The 27,661-nt window shown below is 33.2% G+C and overlaps 2 protein-coding genes across 2 annotated transcripts in view; one reads left to right on the forward strand and one right to left on the reverse strand.

The window, feature by feature from the left end:
* Window positions 1–8,084, forward strand: part of MS3_00005204 (uncharacterized protein) — a 52,690-nt gene extending 44,606 nt beyond the window's left edge. Inside the window, exons 7-8 of the mRNA XM_051213230.1 lie at window positions 359–898; window positions 3,096–8,084. Coding sequence (XP_051069189.1) covers window positions 359–898; window positions 3,096–3,728 — 1,173 coding nt within the window. The 3' untranslated portion in view covers window positions 3,729–8,084. The remainder of the gene's footprint in view (window positions 1–358; window positions 899–3,095) is intronic.
* A 129-nt stretch (window positions 8,085–8,213) lies between these two features.
* Window positions 8,214–27,541, reverse strand: MS3_00005205 (uncharacterized protein). The gene is made up of 12 exons (XM_051213231.1): window positions 27,366–27,541; window positions 27,186–27,310; window positions 27,079–27,153; window positions 26,910–27,032; window positions 26,781–26,874; window positions 25,019–25,061; window positions 23,403–23,514; window positions 20,935–21,061; window positions 19,877–20,110; window positions 17,415–17,606; window positions 14,309–14,446; window positions 8,214–9,737 (listed from the first exon to the last, which is right to left on the reverse strand). The coding sequence occupies exons 1-12, from the start codon at window positions 27,368–27,370 to the stop codon at window positions 9,575–9,577; spliced, it is 1,431 nt and encodes a 476-aa protein (XP_051069190.1). The 5' UTR covers window positions 27,371–27,541; the 3' UTR covers window positions 8,214–9,574.
* Between the last annotated feature and the right edge of the window lie 120 nt (window positions 27,542–27,661).

Below are 27,661 nucleotides of genomic sequence, written 5' to 3' on the forward strand. Positions count from 1 at the left end.
CATTGTATTGAACGGAGTCAGTTATGCATCTACTCAAACTATTAGCCTACACGTCCTTGCTTAGGTCAGAAGGACAAATGTACGCATACCTATCATCTGTGCATATTAGAATTTGGTTTTGGCAATCATACCCTCCTACTCATTTTAATTCTTTTCATTTGCTGATTAAGTTCGATATACCATAGGAAGTATATATAGTAACTAAATCAAACCACAATACACGACAAAACTATTTTACAATGACCAATTAAGTAATTGTGTTCACAACTCAGAGAGAAAGAAATATCAAACTAATATTTATCCCATTAGATTATTTCTTCTCTTACCATATATATAATTTATTTCGTTTTCTTTCAAGATTGTACGAAAAGTAGACAAAACAACTGTTCTATTGGATGCTGACGATCCAGTTAGTCAACTTCATAAATGTGCATTTCATTTAAAAGATACAGATAGAATGTATTTATGTCTTTCACAAGATAAAATTGTCCAATTGCCATCTACACCATGTGATGAAAATCCTTTGCGTGAGAAAATAAATGATGCCGCAGCATGGACTATTATTAGTACAGATAGAGCGGAATATCGTTGGTTTGAACCTAGCCATTTACCAAGTACATACAGAACAAAAGATGGCCAAATTAAATCAATCACACCTCCTACATCATGTCTGACACCAGTTACACCTGTACCAATTGTACGAGATATGCGAGTGAATGGTGGTGGAGATGTTGCAATGCTTGAAATAATTGGTGAAAATTTCAGCCCTAGGCATCAAGTATGGTTTGGTGATGTTCCAGCTCAAACATTTTATCGTTGTGAAGAACTGATATTATGTTTTGTTCCAGATATATCAGAATTTCACAGAGATTGGACATATATTCAAAAAACTTTAGAGGTAAGCTAGATAAACTTAATTTATTTCTTCAATTGTTAACAAAATTAATCAATCACTATAGACTAGTCTCCAAATCATTTCGCTGCTATCTCTATACAGGCAAACAGTCTGATATATATGTATATAAAGTGTCCTGCCACTAGTATTCTGAAAACGTTATTTATATCAGGTCATAGCACTACATTCGAACCGTTGATAACAATAAAGGTTTAAAAATTGAAGCTATTTAAAGTGACTGTTTTATTTTTCAATTCGCCCATAATAATGATGCATGATATAATTGATTTGAATTGTTTGACAAACTTTAAATGTAATTAGTGAAGATGTCAATATGGTCTGACCGACATTGACGTAGACCTTATGGTTAAATACCATACTTTCTATGATTATCTGACTATGCATTTTCTGATTGTATAGATTTGGAGCAAAAAGTTGTTTAGTATATCAGATCCTTGATGAAATCCATCTTAAGTAATATTTAACATGGGAACTTAAATCTTCTAACGTTCACTCATTTTCATGACACATTATTGAAGCATGATTTAAATAACATTTAAGACAAATTTAAGTATAGAGCTTAATATTATTAATTTCTAACATGAGTAAATGACTAAAGGATATTAAAAGATTATCACTGTATTAATAACGTTGATAAAACTTGCTTTCTCTGTCATTAATTAAATAATGAATAATACTTGGTACGCTAAATAATAGTCATTAAAATTACTAGATGATACACTAGATAAATCACGCGATATGGATAGTCACACTTTATCCGACCAATAATTGAAAATCGCATTTAAGTCAGATAGTACAAGCGTTCAATATGGTGAAAACCAAATTAGAGGGACTTTACAATACTATATAATCTAATATATTTAACATCGCTGAACATGTCTATCGTCGCCTACTATCATCCGACTCATTTTGGAAATTTACATCGAAATTCACCTTCGTTTTTTTATTATTATCAAAATATAGAAATTAGTTTATGAGTTAAAAACAAGCATGTTTTATTTCAAAGTTATTTATAAGTTTGTTTGTTGTATTGTTGTGTAAATTCGATTACAAAAGTGATTACAGTTCAGTTTCATTCCTAATTTTTTTCATGTTGATGAAGAAGAATACAACATCTGTAAATCTATGGTTGTTGACTAGGAACTAATTTCAGAAAAAATACTTCGTCCTAGTTTAACAGTCGTATATAGTGTGCGTGTGATCCTTATGCTTTAGCGAATAAAATTTGAATCTCGAAATTACTTTGTTTCCCGCTGTACTACTAATATGGTGAATGCTACTCATAAGATTGCTTATAAACAGTATCTAGCAGAACGTCGAGTAAAAGTTGCTGTGGTCGCAGCAGGAGAAGGGTTTTAGGAGGTCAAAAAGCAGGGGATATGCAGAATACTTTGAAAATCAAGAGCGCGAAAGAAGATATTCTTTTAGCCAAGGACAAAATGAAGGTGCCATGACCTCGGTCGTTTGAGGATGGGAATGTTAGGAGTTTCTTGGGGCAGTTTTAAGACATTGCGGAGCTGATAGAAGTACGGGAGCTGGGGACAGAGTCGACGACTCTAGGGATACTGCTGCGGGGCTCGGCGACGGTGGGACTTGGTTGAATAGGCTCCGTTGACGAGGAGACACGGGACGTCCTGGTTTCCCGACTGCCGACGGAGTTCGAAGACCCAGTTGATTGGCAAGCAGCGTTACAGCAGTTCGAAGCTCTGCGTCACATGCTGCATGTGGACTTTCTGGAACGGTGAGTTGAAAGAACAGTTGCTGGTATCCCAGTTCATCAAGTGTCTCGGGGTTAAAAACTTGACGACTACCCTTTCAACTCATCGTCCAGTACAGATAATGCACGTCAGAGCAGCTTCGTTAAATCAGACGCAAAAAATCAATTATCTTTCAAGTTTGTACAGTGAGCGTCAACAATTATTTTTAACATTGATAGTTAATAACATTTCATTAGTATATCCGAATAATCTATTTCGTTTACATCCACTCTTTAACAAATAGATTTTTACGATAGTATTCTAACTTTATTTAACCTTAGCTTGATGAAAATAATTAGTAACAAAGTGAAACATTCTACAGATTGTGTTAAGTAAGATTTCTACAATCTTTTTTGAATGAACAACCGAATTTTATATTATGTGTATTATTTTTTTTCTGTAAAATTTACTATCTATCCCAGGTGCCAATTAGTTTAGTCCGACAAGATGGTATTATCTATGCGAGTGGCTTAACATTTACTTATCATCCAGAATCTGGACCAAGACAACATTGTCAACCAGCACTTGAAATTATACGTGCAGCAAGTATAGCCGCTGTTGCGGCGGCAGCAGCAGCTGCGTCTGCTGTTACTTCATCGAATTCTTTGTCAACATCAGAAGAATTATTACTAGAACCTTCATGTTCTTCCAGATCAGGTATCGTAGTATCATCTGCAACAATTGAATGTAATAATGTTGTACAACAACAAAAATCATCTGAATTCAATTTATCTCAACATCATAAAGATTCAATGTGCCTTGATAATAATTCATTTCTTGCCTCAGTATCAACATCATCATGTCAAATGATAAATAGACTAACTAATTGTAATAATAGTAATAATACTACTAGTGGTTATTATGAAGATGAAGCTTTCAATCAACAACATAACTATCCTCATCTTCATCATCAGGAGCATCAATTACAACAGTCACATCAACAGCATCATTATGCTGTTGACACTCAGGAACATCATCATCGGAGGAATAATAATAATTCAAACTCTTTAACTACAACAGATCGTCTATTTTATATTCCAGTGAATACAAGTTGAATCTCTTATTAAATAAAGGAATTTTTCAGTTGCTTTTTTTTTCTTTTGTTTATCAGTTTGTTAAACAGATATCCACGATATTCTTTTCATTTACATACACTAAACTAATAAAAATGATTTAAATTTTAAGTCTTTCTTTATATTCACTTTCTTTGTTTTAATTAGTGGTTGAATCCATTAAATAAACAAAATAAGACTGTAGACTAACGTTTATTTACATCTTTATCCGATTTCACTCATTCTTGAATTTATTTATTTTATTTTATAGAACTTTAAAGACGTCAACAAAATTTTAGTATCATAATTGATTTCAGTAACTTTATATGCGCGTATCCATGACTTTTTGCTTATATATATCATCCTTTCTTTCCGCATCCCCATTTTTTGATAGATTGTCTCATTTTTTTTGTTTATTATAGACAAAATTTGTTGGAAACTAAACAAAATAACCGTTTTACTCATCCTTTTGTTTTTGTTTTCTCTTTTTTCAAGTGATTTCACATGATCCCTTCTTTGTAAGTAATTACATTCAATTTTCTTTTTTTCTATTAGAAATAAAGTTTATGTACAGTTAAGAAAAAAGTAGTTTTTTGAGACAAAGCCGCAGGGAATTCGTTTTATTTTTGCTTAAAACTAAAGATTTGTTAAGCAAAACTTAGAAAAGCTGTAAGTGTTTCACATAATCTTTATAGGCTCTATCAACATAATAAAACCATAGAACAGATGGGATGTGGTTAGCAGTGGATGAAATGGGCGTCCGAATACGATCTATTGTTTATCATTCTGTCCCATAATGGCTAATATAGAGGCAGTCAGCACAGGATGCCCATATGTTAATCATGATTAATCAAATTTCAGTCAAAATTATTAACGACAGCATAATCTAAACGGTTTCAAATTGAAATGATAAAAAGTATTTTACTAGTATAGGGGTTGTGGAGATTATTAAGTTTTTGATTGAGATCATGAACCGATTGGTGTTAGACCACCTTTGGAAACCTGGAAGCACTGGACGGCCGTTTCGTCCTATTGTGGGACTCCTCAGCAGTGCGCATCCACGATCCCAATCGCGGGACTCGAACCCAGGGCCTTCGGTCTCGCGCGCGAACGCTCAACCTCTTGGGCCACTGAGCCGGCATCCAAGATTGATAGTGTCTAACATCAACCAATCCACGAAGTTGCGCGACCATCTTCCATTGTACTGAGGTAGATACCTGTCTCTACCCGACATGGATTATCTCCACTGGTCACGGCTTCTCACTAGAACTCCGAGAATTCCCTCACGAAGCTAGTCACTAGTGAGCACATGTTAATTACTAGTATAGAGGTTGTGGATGCGCACTGCCGAGGAGTCCCACAATAGGACGAAACGGCCGTTCAATGCTTCCAGGTTCCCAAAGGTGGTCTAACATCAATCGGTTCATGATCTCAATCAAAAAGTATTTTGTCACATAGTATTTTTATACTACTAAATATTTACAAACAGCACGACAATGTTGATTGTAAATATAGTTCACAATAGGCCCTAAGCGGCATAAAGCTTAATTAGTAAGTAGTACGACATTCCGGATCGAAACAACTTTTATAGTCAGCTGTAAGTAATATTAGGTTGGTAGCTCGTCACTTGAATAAAATTCAAAAACGTCTTAGCTACTATAATTATGTAGTGCTTAGACAAATGCTACAGTTATTGTTAGAACTTGGTCTTAAATCCGATGTGATAATTATAGGGAGGTTGGGTTGACGCCGAATTCACAAATTAAGAGCTAACTTAACGTTTTTCAACAAGTGACGCTAATACTGTACAGCATATGTCAAACTAAATAGTATGTTGATATTATACTAAATCAGTCAATCAGTAACAACGTGGGACTTTGTACTTACGTACATCAATGCGAGTTGCCATACCACATTAACACAGAGATGCAGTTATCGATTCAAATCCCGTAGTGGTAGAGGTAGTAAGAGTATAAGCAGTAATCGGAAACATTAGGGTTTGAAGATATTATTCAACGAGCATAATCCATGACATGAAGAATGCAGAAGATTAAAATTTGAGAGAACACAAAGAGTGGATGCACCTGCTCCATTGCAAACGATTTCGAGCCATGTGATTCAAGGTCTCTAACCATCGGTTGCTATCGTCTCGACGTCCCAACCACGTAGTCTACACCTACCAACATGGCTCAGTCCACTTGTCAGTGACTTCATGGATTTGTGCCATGTTTTGATCTGACCGCCCCTAGCTTTCTTCTAACCTACTCCTACACCAGAAAACGTCGCACATCGGTGGTTGGGCATACGTAACACGTGTACCAGCCATCTCAACTGATGAAGTTTCACTACTTCATCAATTGATTTGCCATCCTTACCTAGTACCCGTTTCCTAACAACTGCATTACTTACTCGATGGTCCCAGGATATACGAGCAATATTTCGAAGACACCTATGATCAAATACTAGTAACCTACGAATATCCTCTACTCTTACCGGCCATGTTTCACTGCCATAAAGTAGGACGGAACGAACTGCTGCGCAGTAAACACGTCCTTTGGTTGATAGACAGATATCTCGCCTACGCCATAAATGACGCAAGTTGGCAAAAGCTAGTCGAGCCTTCTGTATCCGTGCTGAGATTTCGTCACACACCAGACCACAAGGGTTGATGAGACTTCCAAGATAAGTGAAGCGGTAGATACTCTCAACTGCTTCACTCACTATTATTAGTTCGGGTGTTGATGCGACCCAATCCTGAAGCAACATTTTGCATGAATGAATGAGGTTTCTCTTTCTACTTAACGGAACCCAGCTATAGAAGTTGGTTAGCTGGCCATTCCACGTTTGTTCTCTAAAGACGTATCTTTTCAAAGAACCATTACTCCTTCTCATCAGACGTACATCGAGAAAAGGGATTGATTGGTCTCGCTCCCTTTCTAACGTGAAGTCTATGGAAGGGTGGCATGAGTTAAAAGTGTGTAAGATATCCTCTAAATCAATAGTATCGTCACAAGCGAAAAATGTTTCTTCACGTCATCGAATACATCGGATATGAAGTACAGAATGCATTAACGGAGAACTCGTATTCCTCAAGAAAACCTTAACGAAAAATAGCTACCCAGCCCGTTCCATAGAGAATAATATGAATAGTAGTTGCGACAGGAAACCTAATTGTCCCGTCCCAAAGAAAAACCTTTATATAAGTCTGGAATCTAAAGGTGATCGAACATCAGACGTAATCAAAAATCGTCTAACAACAGCGATTAAAAGAACATTTAATGCGGCTAAACTGCGAATAACCTTCACTAGTAAGAACTTATTTTCTGTATCCATAAAAGATAAGCTTCCGCGTATGGTCGCCTCCATGTGTATCAACCAGTTCACCTGCTCTTGTGGAGCAAGGTACATTGACCGTAGCCAGCGCTCGCTTTCAACTCGGATACGGGAACACATCCTAGTTAGGTTCTATAAGGGTGAAAGGAAAGCAGTTAGGAGTTCTATACTTGAACACCTAATCGACTGTAATCATTCTACGGATCCACAGTTTGATCTTAAGATTGTTTATATGATTCGTTCAAATCTGCCTAGATTTCTTCCTATTCAATTCTTAAAAAAAATAGTCGAAGCTCTTGCCATCCATGAGCTTAAACCAGAACTGTGCCTACAAAAGAAGTACGTCTTATCGTTACCTTGGCCTTAATTATTATTATTACTGCATTCCGCCTTACTTATGTCTTATATTCTCATTATTTTATTCATAAATACTCATCATATCACCTTATTTATTTATTTTTACACCTCTATGACCTTTAATTATTGTAACAAAAACATTTTAATCATCTTATTATATTCACTAAGTCTATTGTTATTTTTCGTACTACGTAATCTTGGTTGTTCGTGTTTACATTTCCTCACGGAATTAGTACTTTAACAAAGAAATTTTCATATATATACGATTGTACAGCTTGATAATGAATTCGTTGGAAAGAGATCCCTTCGCTCAACTTCGTTTTTTTTCATTTTTAATGGGAATTATTTTCAATAATTTTATGGATGATTTTTTTCAGTTAATCTATTTTATGCCATACAGAGGACAAAATATCAAATATGATTTTTGCATTGAAAAAGAAATTTGTAAATAATGCCCTTTTTTTAGTGGTAAAATTGATTGTTAAATATTTAAAACAAAATCACAATAAACTCTTATTCTATGCATCGTTTATATAATTCAATCTGTAAAATGTAATTGACAATCATTATGTGATTTTTATATTGTATGGTGAATAAGTGACATAATGAGTTTATATTTCTTAACACTGATAACTTTGATGATGATGATGATGATAAAAAAGATTTAGCACAATTTAGTGTTGTTTTTTTCTTTCGACTTATTATTTTAACCAATATTCTATCATCAAAACGGGTTTTGTGGAGATTGTAGTAATTTCAATAGTTGAGATTATGAGTCAATTGAAGTTAGACCACCATGGAAAAGTTAAAAGCACTGAACGGCCGTTTCGTCCTATTGTGTTCTATTGAATTTTACGAATACTCGCTGAAGCATTTCAAAAACGTAAAGTAATATAACAGTGGATAAATATATTGGACCCTTCCCATTTAACTAGTTAATTTGAATAGAATACTATTTAAAGAAAGAAGTATTACATTGTTATACTGACCATAAAACGAAAGACTTATCCATAATACTCTACTTACAAATGTTTATATTTTATTGAATAAGACTAATGTTACATTGAAGTTAAGAATTCTAATGATTTGTTCTACACTCAACAAAAACCACTTGATCATACGAAGACGATAAATACATGTACTTATCAAACAAAAATAATAGAATAATGAACTAAGTATGTTTATTCTTGAAAATTAAAGAAAATATATGACAAAAAGTATACAGAACAAAAAAGTAAACTTTTAACAATCTTTATGACAGTCTGTAAATAAAATGAAAAGTAAACCTGGCTAGAAGTTTATGTAATGAAGCCACTGGTTAGTTCGTACCCTGTAAAAACCAGTCGAAGTCTCATCAAGTTTTATTCGAATTTATTCGTCGTACAATATGATCTAGAAAAATTTTTCTTTTTGATGAAAATATCACAAACTTGGAATAAAAATACATCTTTGGTAAACATAACTGTTCTAATTTGTCGTTTAAATGCTTATTGTCTTGGCTCTTTTAATGCTACATTTTTGTATCTGGTCGTCGCTGATTGTTATTTAGGAAACGCTTATCACTTATACTCGGAACGAGAGACCTCTGCAATTCCCACGACGCGAAAGTAAGAACACAAGACTAGTATAAGTGATGATTTACTAACCCCAAAACACTGACGACGACGACCATTCTAGTAGAAAATACACTCATTTATATATTGATTGCACGCTCATTTTGATTAATAATTAGGATGAAATCACATATATGAAAAATACTTGGAGTTATAACAAATCACAGACTGAGTATAGTTCATGTCAATGGAATACAAGAATATCGCATAGTATACAGAATAAAATATCATACGAGAAAAGGAAACAAATACTACATTGAGTAATCACTACACTGAATCAAAACGGAAGTAATTTTGAACAAAAATCATAATGAGTAAATCAATCGAAAATGGACTTTTCTTTCCATCATATCAATAACAAAGGGTAGGCATTATTCAACATAAATTAAACAAATTAGTTATCACAGTGAAAAGACCAATAGGTAAAACAAAAATGATACAAGGGTGTACTTTGGTGAACAGAAAAAACAAACAATAAAACACAAGCAAGAAAAAAACAACAACCGAACACTATTTTCCTTTAATCAATGAATTGTTCAACAGCAGCTATAATACATTGTTGGATGATGCTGAATCCTTGATAACTTCTGTGGTTTGAATCAAATGATTTTGATTATTCGACGTAGAACTCACCTGGTGTAACTTCATATGAATGAATAGAACACAAGTACCATGACTCATAACATTTACAACGGTACGTAATCGATCACTAAAACAAAAAAATATGAAGAAAACATTGTTCACAAGTGACAGGAAACAATTTAATGAACAATTCAGCAAATGTATCAAAACTACTGCAAAAGGTTTATAGAACCAAGAAAAATATCTAAATTAGTTCGACAGACAATTATCAACAGCCAACAGAAGTTGTTTAAAAGCACGAAGTTCAGCAAAGGGATCTCTTTTCAACGAATTTAACATTGAACTGTACAATAGAATATTGGGAGTTTAGGAAGTAGCGAATGCAGAATTAGAGTAAATTTGAATGTTGCCGATTATATAATCTTTTTATTTTAATTTCTGTTTGAAAAAAGATCCCACTAATATTCACTAACAATGTTAACTTGAATTTTATATCATCTAGGTGATTGAGTTATATTATAAACCATTTGTCGAAAAGAATTATTTTTCTTCTCATTTCATCGCTCAATTATTATTTATTATATTATTTTCTTCTTTATATGACTTCGCTATCAACATATAAATACTAGTCATTCTTAACCACAATGTTAAATATTTTGTGTTCTCATCCCGTTTCTGACATTTTCCCAACTTTATTTTGTTGATTAAGGGATACCAGCCTATTTTTTTTATAGTAAAATAAATAATTGTAAATTTAGATCGTTTGCAGCTGATGAGAAGACTTGAAATACAATAAATTTAGGTTAATCTACTAACCTTGTTTATTTAAATTTATCAAGGGATTAAAATGTGTGAAATTGAAACAAACTAAATTAGGAATTTATTGAGGTAATCAGTTAAGAATAAATGATAATTGAAATGCAACATGATTTAGTTGAACTACAATCTTGACTACCTCATTTTGAATACTAATGAATATTATAGAAATACACTACTTAATTAAACGCTTAATACAACTTTTTATGTAGCACCTTGAGTGGTATTATTCGAATAGGAAAATAAATAAAAGTTCTACATTTTGAAAAGCATATTAAATAACGTGAAGGTAACTGGTTATTCTACCAGAGCAATATAACCATATTATTAATTTAATTATCACAAATATATTTAACACCTATTAATTAATTTTAGGAAAAACTAAATTGCCTTTCATTTATTAGAAACATGTGGAGGTTTATTCATTTAAATGCAAAAACAAATCACGGTATTTACTTTGTTTTTTTAAATTAAAAGGTATGTTGTTAAGATATTTAAATAATTGAGAACAAATAGATTCAAATTATGGATCAATCAGCTGTTATTAAATTAACATATCGGAGAATTACAAAAACTGGTGGATTAGAATAAACCAACACACTTTTTTACTGAATAATTTAGTCGGATGAAGGTATTACACTAAGTAGCAAAAAGCTCAATTTGTATAGAGAAGTGCAGACTTTCAGAGTTTTTGTCTACCGTGTTTTACCCTGAAAAGGTCTAATACAAAAGAGCTAGCATAAAAAGCGCACATAGATAAAGGTGAGTATTCAAAGAGGATAAACGGAAAATAGCCGCCATTTCGTTTTAAAATGATTTAATTAGGTATTCAGTACAGCTGCAAGTGACAAAAAACATACGAAAATATCTAAATAAATTACGATTATTATCAGAAGGGGTTTTGTGGAGATTTCAGTAATCGCAATAGTTGAAATCATGAGTCAATTGAAGCTAGACCATCAAAGAAAACCTAGGAAGCACTGGACGGCCGTTTCGTCCTAGCATGGGACCCCACCCCTCACGAGATTCAAACCCAGGACCTATCAGTATCGCGCGCGAGCGCTTAACCACTAGACCACTGATCTAGCCGACATCCAACGATATTAATGTCTAACTTCAACTAATCCATGAAATTGCGCCATCGTACACCATTGTGTTCAGTGAGCTGATATCTCACAACAAGCCTGGTTGAACTCCACTGGTCACAGCTTCTCACTAGAACTCCAGGAAATGCCTCTTGAAGTCAGTCATTAGTGAACACATGATGAAGGAGTCCCATGCTAGGACGAAACGGCCGTCCAGTGCTTTAAGGTTTTTCATGGTGGTCTAGCTTCAATTGAATCATGATTTCAACTATTGAAATTACGATCAACCAACTGTAATCACTGTGTGATTGTTTATAAAATAAATTAGTATACATTGGTTCTAAAATAAATTATTTGATTAGAGTCCAAAACTATACATAATATATATATTTAAAGGTAATGAACTGCATTAAAGGTTACATTATTAATGCCTCATTGGAACAGAAGTGGAATGTGTAAAAAGTAGCAACGGAACTGATTTTTCTAACAGTGAACGGTTACAACGTCGGAAAAAAGATTTGGAAATGTACGGTGAAGTGCTGTGACACGTAATGTGAAGTTATTATAAAGCAGCCAACGAAATAAAACCATATCCCAGATAAAATTACGTAGTTGGTAGAATAAAAGATTAAGCAGCTTCATCAAGACCAAATCGTAGCTATGATATCTGTCAATTGTTTGTTTTAGGTGAATATGTTAGAGTTCAACAGTTAACGATTATATATGATGATAAATTAGATTGTTAGCAGTGACATATACGTATCCACCTTTTTCCACATATTCTTCTTTTGTATCTTAAATTCATCTATTTATTAACTATTTGGTCGCTGATCATTCATCTGTATTTTAATGATTCTGTTCCTAATTTGTGCTTTTTTTCAGTATTTTTTCCGGATGAGGTCAGTTTGTGATGAAAAAGTGTATATAGCACAATGTTATACGATAACCAAATATCGTTTGATATTTAAAAAAAAACTGGTTGTGCTTAAATTTATCATGATTGTTATTCTATACAAATGAGACGATGTCATTTGAGATAAAGTAAGTGAGGAAACGGTCAACAACTAATCGTTGATGTCTTAGGATTGTTAGTAGTTTTTATTAAAACCACAAGTTTTAAGAAAGATTAATTAGGGTGCTTGAATCACGTTCTGTATTTTATATATTGAGTGATACTTAAAAGTTCAAGTATTTTGGAAGATGCTGGAAGATCGAACAGAAACAATGACACAACAATGCATTATATCATTAACGCAAACAGGAAAATATAAGGTGCCGCATCAACATGGTAAGATAGACAGAAGTAAAAAAATTATCAATTACATCATGAAGTTCCATTTTTATCCTTGATTAGTCATTTCTAACTTAATCATACCAGTTTGGCTAAATATCGTTATAAATAACATTTTTTGGCTGATAAATTAGTTAGTCAGTGGTTATATACTCTGAAATCGATTCGGTCATCATTTAAAAAATTTATCCCGTCAGTGCATTTGTAGTTTGGCCATTTCATACCAGAATCCCAATCAGTTACCTACGTTGTCATAATAGAAGTCTATCAATTAGTAAGGATTCGTAGATGAGTAGTAATCAGTCTAAAATTTTAGTGTGGGAAAGGATCTTAGTAATGTAATCGTAAAAGACAATAACACACCATAAATTTGTGTCACATTATAAATTGAGTTGAAGTAAAGCAAACTAATGATATAGTAATTTTAATCATATTGTCTGTGATTGATCATTCAAAAGAATATTTCAATCATAACATTAGTAAAGTATTGCAATTATAATCATTATGTAACAGAAACCACTTGACACTTTATTTATAATTACAAGCTATGATGGTGGAGCTGTCGTCAATAAGAGTAAAATTTTTATTTAAAAAACGCATTGTATAGAATGCAAAAGTCATTGGCATCCTCGTACATTCTTTATTCACTTACTAAAAAGATATTGATCGTAACAATACCAGAGAGTATAATCATACATACATAGTGTTTATTTCTATTTGTCTAACTGTTAGATTTTATTTTGTAAACAATCAATATAAAGTTTGTGGACGATAATATTTCTTGCAAAAAAGAAGAAATACACGAGTCCTTTTACGTGTATGTAATTATAGCAATGAAGATAAACAGAAATATAAGATAGTGATAGAATTTAAAAAGCGAAAAAGAGATATCTTAGATTTTGTCCAGTAAACTTACTTTTAATGAATTGGACAAATTATTTTAAGTTGACCGTTTACAGTGATTTAAGAGTTTTAGTTCAAGATGATGTATATTTCTACATACTCATTGCTTTATGTGCTTAATTTCAAAGCCACACTTTAAGCACGAGTGCTGGTGGTATTAACCGATTGATTAAACCGAAGCAGGTAAAGTGGGGTTTAAATAAGCACCTTATTGGCTGAATACCGAACACCTTGATCATTGAGCCACAGCTCCACGTATTTTCATAAGCATTTCTTTGTTCAGGAATGACAACAATACCCGAAGTAAAGTTTCTTTCCCCAATTTTTGATGGAGATTATGTTTAGTTTTTTGTTTACAAAAAGTTGATTTTAATAGTTCTGATTAATATGAAATGGTTATTACGCATTAATTTGAAATAAAGAAATGCTTTATAGATCATTTGTCATATATATCTGGAACACTACAACATCAATTAACTAAGAGTTATAACTACTAAAATTGAGAACCTTAACCACTACATTGAAGACAGCGGTGGTAGTATGTAGCAAAATAAAACTGAAATTGAACACAAATACATAAACACACAGAATTCCAATACTTACACAATAAACTCAGTAACAAAAAGTAATGATACGGAGGTAGATTCAGAAATGTCAAATGCGCGTGTTATTAAAATAACAGTTATAATACTTGCACTTGGAATTGCAGGCAGTGCCATTACATTGACACCAGATAAAAATCTAGATTCAGAGGAAGGCGAAACAAAACACAATTAAATATGACAAATATAAACCAGAACGACAAGACAAATTTCAATAAAATAGAGAGATGATTATGAATATCATATATTAAATATGACATTGTTTGTTTGAGACATACTGACCTCTTACTATTTGTCATTAAATAATATACTGAAGGAGTACATATATCTTGTGAAGGTTCATTTTTACTCGAACACTATTTGGTCACGTTAGAGCTTATGTCAAATTGTCATTGGAATTGTCAATCTCAAGTGGTGTTTATCATAGTTTCTCACACTTTTACCCAACTTTGTCATAAGAAGAGTTTCACAGATAAAGATTTTTTCTCTCACAGTTTTAGGGAGTGATCTACCAGGAAGTTCACTTATGGATTTAGAAGATAAAGATGACAGTTTAGTTGATTGAAAACTGACAATTTCTGTCTTTTAATTGCACTGAGCAACAATCCAAGAGTGTTTACTATGCGTTTCTCTCATAACTGTAAAAAATTTGTTAGTGTCAACCCCTAAACTAATGGTTGCGAGTAAAATTGTTGGACGCATCCACCACTTCACTTATTTTGGAAGCTTTACTAGTCCTAGTGGTTTGATTGTCCGAAGAAATCTCGAAAATTCAGATCCATTCACTCACTAACTTCCCTTAGATCAAAATCGTTTTATACATTTTATTACTTGACCTCATTCTTTCTTCTCTATGACGTCTTTTTTTATCATCACTGGTGCTACTGCTACTATTACTACTAATTCTATAGTTTTGGAATACGTTTTGATGGTTTTATTATGCTATACTGATGTGATGTGCCAACTGGGCATACATATAGTACGTTCATCGTTTATGGCTAACTGACTGATTGCTTTGTTGTGACTAGAAAGTTGAGACATAAACTCGCTAAAATTCTTAGGTGAGTTGAAGTGAATAACAGAAATTGGATCTTGTAAATAAGACAGCGATTAAGTAGGGCGAGAAAAGCACCACTCAGTTGTAAATAATTGTATTGTGATGGCGAAAATACTGAATAAAATCATTAAAGCTCATCTGACAAATATAACGGTAGCCAACTAATAATTGCGTACAAGCCCAATAAGTGAATATAAAAAAAAACAGAACAGATGGTCAGAAAACCTTTTTATTTCGCTTGGATAGAAAATTGCGTATACAAAAGTAGGTATTTCGATAATTTAAGTACAAGGGATTCAAGGACAAATAGTTGCGTCCTCAATATCAGACTTATGCCATTTGTCATACGCAATTGATTTATTATGAAAATATTTTATATTATATTAGTGAAAGTAATTGAGGAGAGATAAAGCTTAATGTCTTGCATCACATTTTTATACGATAGAGTTTGAAGTTATCGAAAAAATTCCAGTGAATGTTATCAAGATATGAAATAATACAGTATACTGAAGTTTTGGTTAACACGGGGAAGTGATGTACTTTTCCAAAACAATGAAGAAATAAATGACCTAAGAAACAAATTATTTAGCTGTGCGATGACTTTTTAATTTTTCGTTTAGAAAGTTATGCTCAATATATAGTGGTAGAAAATAACCAGTTTTAGTTGAATGAACTTAGTTGTTTGGTAGTATGGTGAATCTACACACTGCTACATATATTGAGTTGTTTAATTTCAACTCTAAAACCCAGGCATGATCGAATTAGATAAACAGAAATAGTGAGCTGTGACAGTTCATGTGAAAAGAGAAAAAAGGGAAGTCATGATAACAATTAGCAAAGTTGCTAAATTTCGAAAAATCAACAATTTGTTTAGAGTTTCAGTACTCTTTCAAAGAAACAAATTCGTCATCGTCCTGCTAGGTAAAGTGAGAAAATTGGAAGGTATATGAACAATTTAGATGAAAAACTGAGGATATTTGACATAAATTTCACACTATTAGATAACTCATTATACTGCAAAGCAGGTTTCTACCTACGTCTAGAAAAAACTAGGAAGAAGGTGTGTTTGACTTTATCAAATAGTAAAGGAGCTATGTTGAGCTAAGTATCAGGTGAATCTCGGTAATCATGGTAAAATATCAATTGACACTTTATAACTTACATTAGTTGTGTTATTTCCAAGATATTTATTCGGATATGAAGATCGAGTATGAAACATGGTGGTGAACCTTGAAAGATGGTCATTAGAGTTTTGTGCCATCGAAAGGTTACAAATACTTTTGTGTGACAGTTAGTATACACAGTAAGTAAATGGGGTTTGAATAAGGAGACTAAATTTTTTGTAGGTGTGTATTAACTGGTAAAACTGAAACATGTATTGAGTCAATAGAGTTGATATATATCTCGACTCTTTCCATATTGCCTACAGAGAGAGAAAGAGAGCGGGATAGTGGAAGAAGTCACGATACAGCTAAGCTATGAAACTAATTCTACAATATACAAATACAAGTTTCACAACTTGTGCTTACGGATTATAGAAACCTCTTTCATTCATCCACTGTTTCCTGATGTACATTTTTTCTAGTTTTTATCCTTTATTTAGTACTTTTCTTTGTGTTTTAACATCGAAAGAATGTGTTACTTCATGTAATTTAACAGTGATTCAACCATTCAGTTAGTAGGTAATTAATAATAGATGTGCATTGATATTACCGAAACGTAATTGACAGTGTAGAGATTTGAAATGACCATAATTATTTTAAAATCAAAACATTTATTACTACATATTTTATATATGCAATCTTGGACTAAAAAAAAACGAAGAAACATGAGACATAAAGTCGAGAGCTGCTTCTCAATCTTTATACTGAAGTTACATTCAAGGAATTTTGGAAGTACAACAAACGAAATAAATCATTGTTTTATTAAAATGTAACTTTAACGATGACTGTTTGTGTGCAGCTATCATATTTATGTATGTGTTTGTTCGTTTGTTTTTTATAATGAAAGTAATTTTAACAACAATAAAAGAAAAAATATTTAAACTTACCCAATTGCAATAAACTGACCAGCATTTAAACGTTGTTTAGTTAATTGGGCAACAAAACAAACAGCAGATGCAATAAATGCAGCAGATCCATTTGCATTGAAGCTTGTGAGAAATGGTGCTACAGTTCGTACTAAATCTGACTCAATTCCATAAAGATCACAAACTTGAAAAAGTTGTGGAAGAGCAATTAAACTGGAAGATATTTTTTAGCGGAAAAAAACATTATTTAAATTTATTAGAAGCGGTTACATTGATGTGTTGTACTGTAATGCATTGGAAACTGTAGGCTACCGACTTCTAGGTTTGATTGTCAGATTGTTTTAATTTCATATTTGTGTTAATTCTGATTATTATCGATCAATTTCATTATTAAATTTAAGTGCATTCTCTAAACCCACTGAATTGTTGGCTCATTTTTTCATTTATTTTATTCTCTTACAGGTTCTATCACATACTGCTTCTCACAATCCCCCAGCACAAAAGGTACCTTCAGGCTAAATGCAAACCTGACAAAGACCGAACGCTAAAGCACGATCTGGCAAGTTGAGTGTAGAGGATACATTCAGATGTTGATAAATTTAATTATTAAGTTTTTGATCGAGATCATGAACTGATTAGTGTTAGACCACAGTTGGAAACTTGGAAGCACTAGACGGCCGTTTCGTTCTATTTTGGGACTCCTCAGCAGTGCGCACCCACGATCCCGCCAGCGGGATTCAAACTCAGGGCCTTCAGTCTCGCGCGCGAACGCTTAACCTACTGGACCACTAAGCCGGCCATCCAGTGCTTCCAGGTTTCTAACGGTGGCCTAACACCAATCGGTTCATGATATCAATCAAAAACTTAATAATCACCAAAAGCCCTATACTGGAAATTTAATCATGTCATTTAAATGAATGTTTAAGTAGACTTAGGTAGAAACTATTTAAGATGTCCGTGATCACTCATACCTGTCTCTTTGTCATTATGACGACGTTTCGTAACACGGTACTTCTATCGCTTAAATATACTGAGAGACTATTATTTGGCAACTTAAGACAAAAATACTTCATGTATGCCATTTTATGAAGTTGTGCATTAATGTCTATTCTAATGACCAGAAGCAAGGTGTCTGGGTGAACCTGTCAATTCACTTTACTGAGGAATAATAACAGTATGATAGATTAGTAACTGATGAAATACAAGTAAAAAATACTCATTCTACATTCGCCACAGTACGTTACTTATACTCCTAGTCGAATACATCAGGCACTTGGATAACAATATGTTCCGCTTTAGTATGCAATTAAAAGACAATGTGGTTTGGGATTTTAAACACAGATAAAAATCAGCCATATGAAAAAACCAGTGAATGAACGATGTAGTTAAGCCTGAAATGATAAGATAGATAAATAAAAAGTATAGTATATAGTATGAGTGTTTAAGGGCTAGTAGTCACGATTTCCATAAATGGAGTAAGAGTAAATCGATAAAAAAGAAATCAACGGACTGAAAATAACGATACTAACAGTAGTGAGAAAGTAAAGGAAAAGACGGGAAATGGAACTTATGGAGTTGGATAATGAAAGACAAAGTTTGTGTATTTTTATCGACTTCGGCAAATGAGACATACTTTACTTTCAAAAGCGCTGAAACAGCTAGGGTAAAGAGTTGGATGAGGGATTTAGTGTATTTTTATCAAACTATTGTACTAGCTTAAAGGTTTAACAGCTGATTTATTGAGTATAATTGTCAGATATCAAATCAATTTCCAAGAAACAAATAAAATTCATGGTTGCAAAGTGAGTGATATGTCTTAAAATCAATCACAGTGGGATTATTGTATAACTCCCTTAATCTTGCAAGCAACAAATATTTCAAAAATTTGTTGTTATTCAGTTGAACATGTATTTATAGCTCGTTTTAGAGGTCTTCTTCGCTTAATTTCTGTAGCTGGGATGATTTAACAAAAGTGAGAGAGCGAAATTGGAATTCCAAGAATTTAACTAGGTTGGTGTGTATGCACACATCCTGTCTAGGAGAGGTAGAAAACGTTAAGATCACTCCGGAGGATTATAAACGAACAGGTCGAGTATAAATCCACGTTGATTACCTGGTATTATAGGAATCCGTCTCATGTATGACGCGACCTAAAACATTCTTAATGTTTAGCTTTTCAGGTGAAATCCTAAGAATATACCATAAACTAGTCTTATAATGAAAGTTACATGTTAATGATTGAAAATTACACATGTTAAGTTTATATACAAGCTTCTATGCAACTATACAAGATATTCCACCAGACGAATTAATAAGATGTGAAGTTAATACCTAGTAAATAGTTGAGTTTCATAGAGTAACTAGTCGAGAATCTGAAGAGACTGCTTGTAACTTTAACTCCTTTGTCCTATAAAAATATAATAAATTCCAACAGATCTAAAGAAAATAACTGATCAGAATAAAAAGTCAAACAACAAACTTACGAACTGGTAGAACTGAAAGCAGTCAATATAGGCTCAGATAAATAGTAATAGAAGCGAAATAAATTTCGTCTTACTGCTATGAAGAAAAATACTGGCATGATCACAAGTACAATGATTGAAAGAAATGTAATTGACGATGCAACGAACAGAATTAAAGCGATAAAATTATCTCCGATTCTTTCCATTCGTGCAATTGCATATGCGATTAAACTAATCATGGCGATTGGGAGCAATCTAAATAAAGTGTTAAGTAACAGTTTTAACTTCAAAAAGATATTAAAAATTCTTAAAGAAAACAAATCTTAACTAACAATTGAATACATCGATTGGGATTCAGTAGAATTTCTCGCACTTGATTTCGGATTTAAATAGATTTTGTGAAGCATCTAGCGGTACTACTTGACTCCTTGAACAGCAGGACTGGCTTGCAACTATACAATTCAGTGGTTACAAATAGTGTTTCAAATGTTTAGTCATTGCTCCATCAAGTGATTGGCAATGTACTTTTGTTAACTAAGTAGAATAATACTAATTCCAAACATTATATTCCAGTGGAGCTTTGACTAATTGACTGTGTACATATTTAGATTTTTTTGTACTACACTTAGCATTATTTTCATTAACTGACATTTAAATTGAAGATGTGTTAAGGATAAGCTATTGTTGTATGTAAGATCAATGTATATCAACCAGCTAATTCACGCTAATGGGAATTGTTACCATGACATGCAGAATACATTTTTTCAAATCGATTTTCGAGAGCTATCTAACCTGAATCCTGAGAGGAAAACATGAATTAGCTGACAACTTAACAATGGATAATTACTTACATATTGTTGCTAATATAAAAAACTACATGGATAGTTTACGGACAGGTTATATATGGGCAGTTTCATGAGATTTGGAAAAAAATTGACGACAGTAAATCCAGTATTCTGTTTGCGAATCATTTTACAAATGATTTCAAATTTCGACTAAAACTATGAATTTCTTCAGTAAAAACTGAAAAATGTTTTGTTAAAAAGTCAAATATATGGGATCAAGAGTAAAATTCTCACTTGATAATAAACTCAATGATAATAGTCATTACTTCGGAAATGCACTCAAATAATGCAATTGGTGGACGCAGTTTTTCTCTTCGAGACCCAGCAACTAAACCAATAACAAGGCTAGTAGTAAACAATCCTATAAGGAAAAAAATTTGAATAAAAACAGAAAGACTTTATAGCATTACTAATAACAACAAGAAAAAAATAAAAGAGTAGATACAGTCAAGTAACCAATGTGTTGTAAATGCATGAATTATGTGAGGTTGTTCAACATTGTTATTCACTTGAAACAATGCCTTAATGAGTAAGGGATTTTCTGTTTTACTACGTTTCTATAACGTTTTATTGAATTTGCTTCGAGTGTTGTGGACGGACACTCACGTGAGGACAACCAAGTTTTAATTAATACAAAATTACAGAATATCTTATTAAAATATGAGAATCATACACTGAATATTTTATTGGAGATTTCCGTCATTTGTCCTTCACATTCTGTATACTTCTTCCAGTTCACAATTCCTTTCTGTTTCTATTTCTATTATCTTTAGCTTGATCTTCTTAGACTTCTGATGCCAGGTTTCCCACTTCCGACTCGTGTAACATACTACTAACGTCGACAGACATAAGTAGCATACACCACACTAGTACTTAAATGGTATGCGTAATTCATGAGTGGCTCTTCTTTGGTCGCATTCCAGTCAGTTAGTCAGCTACAACGTAGGACCAGGTATATATATGCATTGGTTCAAGTTGCCACAACTCATTAGCACAACAAGGTGAACACCAAATTTATAGAAGTACTTATTCGAATTGTAGTAATATATATAAGAAAAATTGCATATGATACAGGAAGAAAGAATTGGTTCGTAGAAATAAAAGTATAAAGTAGTTCTAATCTTACTGTTTAAGGAAAGACAAAGAGTGTATACACCTATGCCATTGTGATTGATTATGAACTATGTCACCAAGAGTCTCCAACCACTCGTTACGACAGTCGTGCGGACCCCAACCAAGTAGTCTACATCTACCGATATGGATCAGACCAGAAGTTAGTGACTTCAAGGACTGGTACCATCCCCAACACTAATCAGCATTGCGCGTCGTGTTAATCGGTGTTCAGGCATACGTAACACGTGTCCTAACCATCTCAGTCGATGAAGATTCACAACCTCATAAACTGATTTACCATCATTCCCTAATACACTGCGTCTAATCTCACTATTACTTACCCGGTGATCCCAGCAGATGTGAGCAATATTTCTAAGGCATCTGTGGTCAAATACTAGTAGCTTACGAGTATCTTTTACAATTAATGGCCACGTTTCTCAGCCGTAAATTAAAACAGAACGAACTGCTGCGCAGTATATTCGTCCCTCAATTGATAAACGGATATCTCGCCTTCCCCATAGGTGACGTAAGTTGGTAAAAGCCAATCGAGCTTTTCGAATCCGTGCTGAGATTTTGTCAAACACCAACCCACTAGGGTTGATCAGTCTTCCAAGATAAGTGAAGTTGTCAACGCGTTCGACTACTTCACTCCCTATCCTTAGTTCAGGTGTTGACGCAGACCAGTCCTGAAGCAACAACTAGCATTTATAGGGAGAGAAGCGCATTCCAAACATTCTGGCTTTGTTGCTTAGTGCTACCAAAAGACTCTGCATTTTATCAGCGTCTTCACCAAACAGGACTGTCATCTGCGTATTCTAAGTCGATAAGTGGACCTCCTGGAAGAAGATCAATACCCGAGAATTCAGTAGACGAGAATGTTATTTCCATCAGTAGGTCTATGATGAAGTTAAACAAAAATGGAGAAAGTGGACAGCCTTGACAGACACCGCTTGAGGTTGCAAAATCAGATGACAGTTCGTCATAAGCTCTGACTCAACTAGTAGTGTTTGAGTAAAATGCCTTTACAAGGTTTACAATGACAGACACTGCCACAGAATCTCGCGGTCTACGGAGTCAAATGCTGCTTTTAAGTCAAGAAAAACTGTCATTGTCAAGTGCCGATAAGCATGCCCGCGTTCTAAGATCTGACGAATGGTGAATATGTAGTCGATACAGCCACGACCAAGTCTGAAGCCAGCAGTAGAATCCATGACGCACCTCTTGTTCCACTTGGTACTCGCCTGATGGATATACCAACAACCAATACAAAAATGAATGAAAAACAAAGATGATGTGGGATATATACGAATAAGATGAGTTTACAACTATAAATTCATTAAAAGGTTCAGGGAAATTTTAAATATAGAACAAAAACGAAGTTTCATAATTGGTATAATTCGTTCACCGAAACAAGATCATCCGTATATGAACACCTTCAAGTAAAAACACGCTAAAGAAATTTACTAAAAAACTAAATCAGAAATAATAACCGGTGTTAAGTACTTTTTTAAACGTTGTTCATCCAAGTAGTGAAAGATCGACAAAATACTAGCATCTTACTAAAGACATACAGAGAAAATATATCTCACCTAGGATATTTGTTTGTGCCGCATGCTCAATTACCCGTTTGTATGTTATAGTTGAAGATGAATTACCATTTGAGTTAGGAAGAGATTCAACTGGCTCGTATGTTGTAACTATCTTTAACATAAATGAAAGCAAAGAATGATAATAACAGTCAAATAAAACTGAGTGAATGATGAAAAGTAGATTTTAAAAACAATTTATTTAGTATCCAAATAATATAATACAGCAGATTTTAAGTAACACATGTTATGTTAGGGGTGAGGATATTAGTTGCATGACAGTAAAAGAACGTGGATATATATTTGAATCTATAATCTAGTGGTTGAAATTCTAATGCCTAGTTGCTTGAATCACAACCAAAATATTGTAAAAATAACAGTTACAACTTCTCAAAGTAAATTTATCTAATCGACAGAAATTATAAACAAAGGTTTGTAGAAGGACCTTTACTGTAATTATGTCTATCTGAACTAGTCAATCGAGAATCCTAACGGATCCAAAGATAAAGGGAAAATTGAGAAACCAGACCAAAATATCAACGGAATTTTAATTTAAATTGTTACATTGTGGAACATGAATAGAATTTATTGTAAAGAATATTCTTCGTACATATACTAGTATTTTAATTTCGCCTTCACTACTCAATGTGAAACTCGACTGGTATATATATATATATATATATATATATATATTCATTAATATCTGGTATCAAGTATTATTTTGAATACTTAGACTAGACACCGTATACATGATGAGGCAAATATTCAAGTAGTATCATATTTTGAATAGCAATAATACACATCACGGTAGTTAATTACAAAAGAATATAGAAAATAATTGTCTGCATTGTTGATGATAACAAAAATCTTTACAATGAGGCTTATTAAATTATAATAACTTCTCAGTTTTGTGTAGACTGACTACTTAAACACAACGTAGAATACGTTTTGAACGGGTAGATATCTTATACACAATAAATTCAAGTTGATTATTTGTAGGGATTTTTAATTCTCACTTTTTATACTATCATGTGGGTTGACGGAACTAATATCTCGACAATGTCTGAATTTTCCAAATTAAATATACTTCGAATGGTGGGTGGAAGTTGAACTCATAACGCATGTGGCCCATTAAGCTGCTGATTCATTATGGTCACCAATGTGACAGCTAATTATAAAATGTTCACAGTAGTTGTAAGTTAATGCTAATCAAATTGCAACGTCTAAAATTGCCGTACGTACGTTTGTAACATTCGATAATAGAAATGAAAATAAAATGCTACCATAAGTTAAATGAGTACTATGGAGGTAAAATAGAAACTGTTGGTTATAATACTACCATTATCTTACGATTTTAACTACGGTAGTCGTCCGCGCAAATACATGGTGAAATTACCGTCTAAATATTACTTTATTAATCATGGAAACTTTTGATTGAGCATTAGAATTTTAATTTCATTATCCATTCGAATGGGATAAATAACCCTTAAATTATACACATAAGCTACAAAGGAGTTACATGGATTTCGAAAGACTTTGAAAGGAAAATATCGCACAATTTCGTTTACAAATATTTAAATAATGACATTATCATTAGTAATTGCCTACTGAAAACTTACCGAAAACAAAAACATCCTAATAATGTTATCAGGAATCATATTTCTAAAAACATTTAAGTGAAAAAATTTGTTTTTATTTAAGTGCAGATCATATAGTTTACACTGAAAATGCAATCAGAATAAAAATGAATTTATTTTTAAGAATTGTTAAAATCCATAGGTTGTAATAAATGTTCACTGATAATTAAAACTATAATTTGTGCGTATGCAAACTATAATTCATGAAACAACCATGAAAATGCATATAAACGTTCCTGTGAAAGAAGGAAAGTTATGTGATAACTTACAAAACTCCAACCAAGTCTAACTTCTATGTAACCATTACGAACCTATTCCAAATAAGTAAAATGATCTCCTTAATGTTTTCATCATCATTTCAGTAAACAAACGGTTTAGAGGAACTTGATTGTTTCTGCAAATCGCTGATTAGTAGTATCTCAAACCCTGATAAAGTTGCTCCTCTAAACATAAGATTCGGGTTAGTACTTCGTCAATTTTTAGGTATAGTTGCTTATCTTCCTGTTCATTAATGGACCTACATATACATTATCAACTTCATACTTTGAGCAAGCTATTAAATTTTCTGTACCTACAAGTTTTGTACCCCATCAGTACACATGAACTGAAGCTATTCACGAAATACGTGTCATTCACACAGTCCCTATTATACAGGATGAAACGAAATGTCGTTGTAAATTAATCTTTACAAGTTATTTTACATTCTGATGGAGCGAAGCATAGATTGAAACAAATTTATTTCTGTACCTAAAAAGAAATACCAGTTGACATTACATACTCTACTCCGTGGATTTATAGATACGTTGACACAAAAAATAAGACAATCAACAGCTATTATAACTGATTTCATAAAGATTATAAATGAAAATACAAAACGCAAAATGATGTCTGTAGTAGATGAAATCTGACAGGTTGTTTGTTATAAAATATTCAGACTTGGAACATAGCCAAACAGGTTAAGCAGTATGAGGACTCTCTGATATTATGGGTATAAGGCTAAGTTAAATAGCCGAAGTAAAAAAACACTAAAATGACAGGTAACTTTGGAATAAAATAGCCATAATCCTATTATTTATTAATACAGAAAGTCATCACTATAAGTTGTATAAAAAAAACAGTAAATACATGTCTTATTCGATATAAAATGTATGGGATGTAAGTAGTAAGATAGCCAGAGAGGGGGAGAGAAACTGGTGACAACACAGTCACGGGCCTGAACAATTTCAAAACACTTCGAGAAACTGAAATCATTAAGAGTAACGAAATTGTGCTTTTCACATGAGAATTCGGGGTTGCAGTCACCAAGTCAAGTACACTTGAAATGATGACATGGTGTATATTACATTACATTCAAACAATATTAATTGACGAAATAATAGGCGATATGTTAAGAAAACCACATAATAAAGTTTGGAACGTTATAACGACAAGGATATTTGAAAAATTCTTATAAGGGAAGAGAGTTACAATGTATATTGAATGAATAAACGCAGGAGATTAAAAATTCATTCAGAAACTATGAAGTACCTTTTTTAAAGATCACTTCTAGCTCATGAGTAGAGTAGTTGATAAGAAGTCAATGTACAGTAGTAAGTTTCCCAGAATTATACAGTTACCAATGAAATAAGCTGTCAGTGTTTGCCCACAAAGCATGTGCGTCTACAGATAGCTTAGTACCGTGGATTTAAGGGGTTTCCCACACGAAACCAATTACATGGAGTTTAAATGCAATGCTTAAACTGACCTGAAGAAGTCTAGAAATACGTCCGAGATTTCGACTTTCCTGGAGACTTTTGACAATCCACTCGACTTTTCAACACTTGTAGTGAATCTACCACCTAAAATAAACGATTAGGGAAAAAATTTCATGGACCTGGGTCGATAAGTGCGGTAATACCGAGACCAAGAAAAGCCCCACAAATATTCATCGAAACACAATATCCTAGAGCAAGTAACGCCATTTTCCCTTGCACTGAAGGCTTCAGCTTAGACGACACTACACATATTAGATGTTCAGGAATTCTACAGAACACGGAGATTACTTGACATTATATTCGTGGTTATCAGAGGGATAACAGCAAAATTTAATGATCTGATAAAAAGTTCCCCAGGTAGACCTATTATTTATTAACAGTTTACATATAACTACCTATCCACAATAAAACATGTTCTGGGACAGTAAAGAAATTTAGCATAACACCCAGAATGATCCCTACTGCAATTCCTATGAAAGTGGACAGAAGGATAAGATTGTTTTGCAGCATAGCTTTCCATCTGTAAAGAGTTGTATTTAGTGTTGAACAGAAACTATGAAAAAAGTTTGTCAAACCTCATGATTATTTTTGAAGAATTTTTTTCGGAACTTTAGATGTAGTTTGATCCTGCCGTGTTTATCCACACAAACCTCTTGTTTCCGACCCCTTATAGGTAGCGCGTCTAAACTATAACGGCCTGTGGTCTGATTGGCCCATTAGATAGTAGGTAGTCTTTTGAGCGACCTTCAACTGTAGCGCAAAAAGACTGAACGCTACCTAGTCTTGGTAATCAGATCGTCCGAATCTGATACCGATGTTAATGCTGATTTTCGTCGATTGCTCTAATCGATTGGCTAACTTCATACCTGAA

Source organism: Schistosoma haematobium, chromosome 3 (assembly GCF_000699445.3).
Source record: "Schistosoma haematobium chromosome 3, whole genome shotgun sequence".
Classification (NCBI taxonomy): Eukaryota; Metazoa; Platyhelminthes; class Trematoda; order Strigeidida; family Schistosomatidae; genus Schistosoma; species Schistosoma haematobium.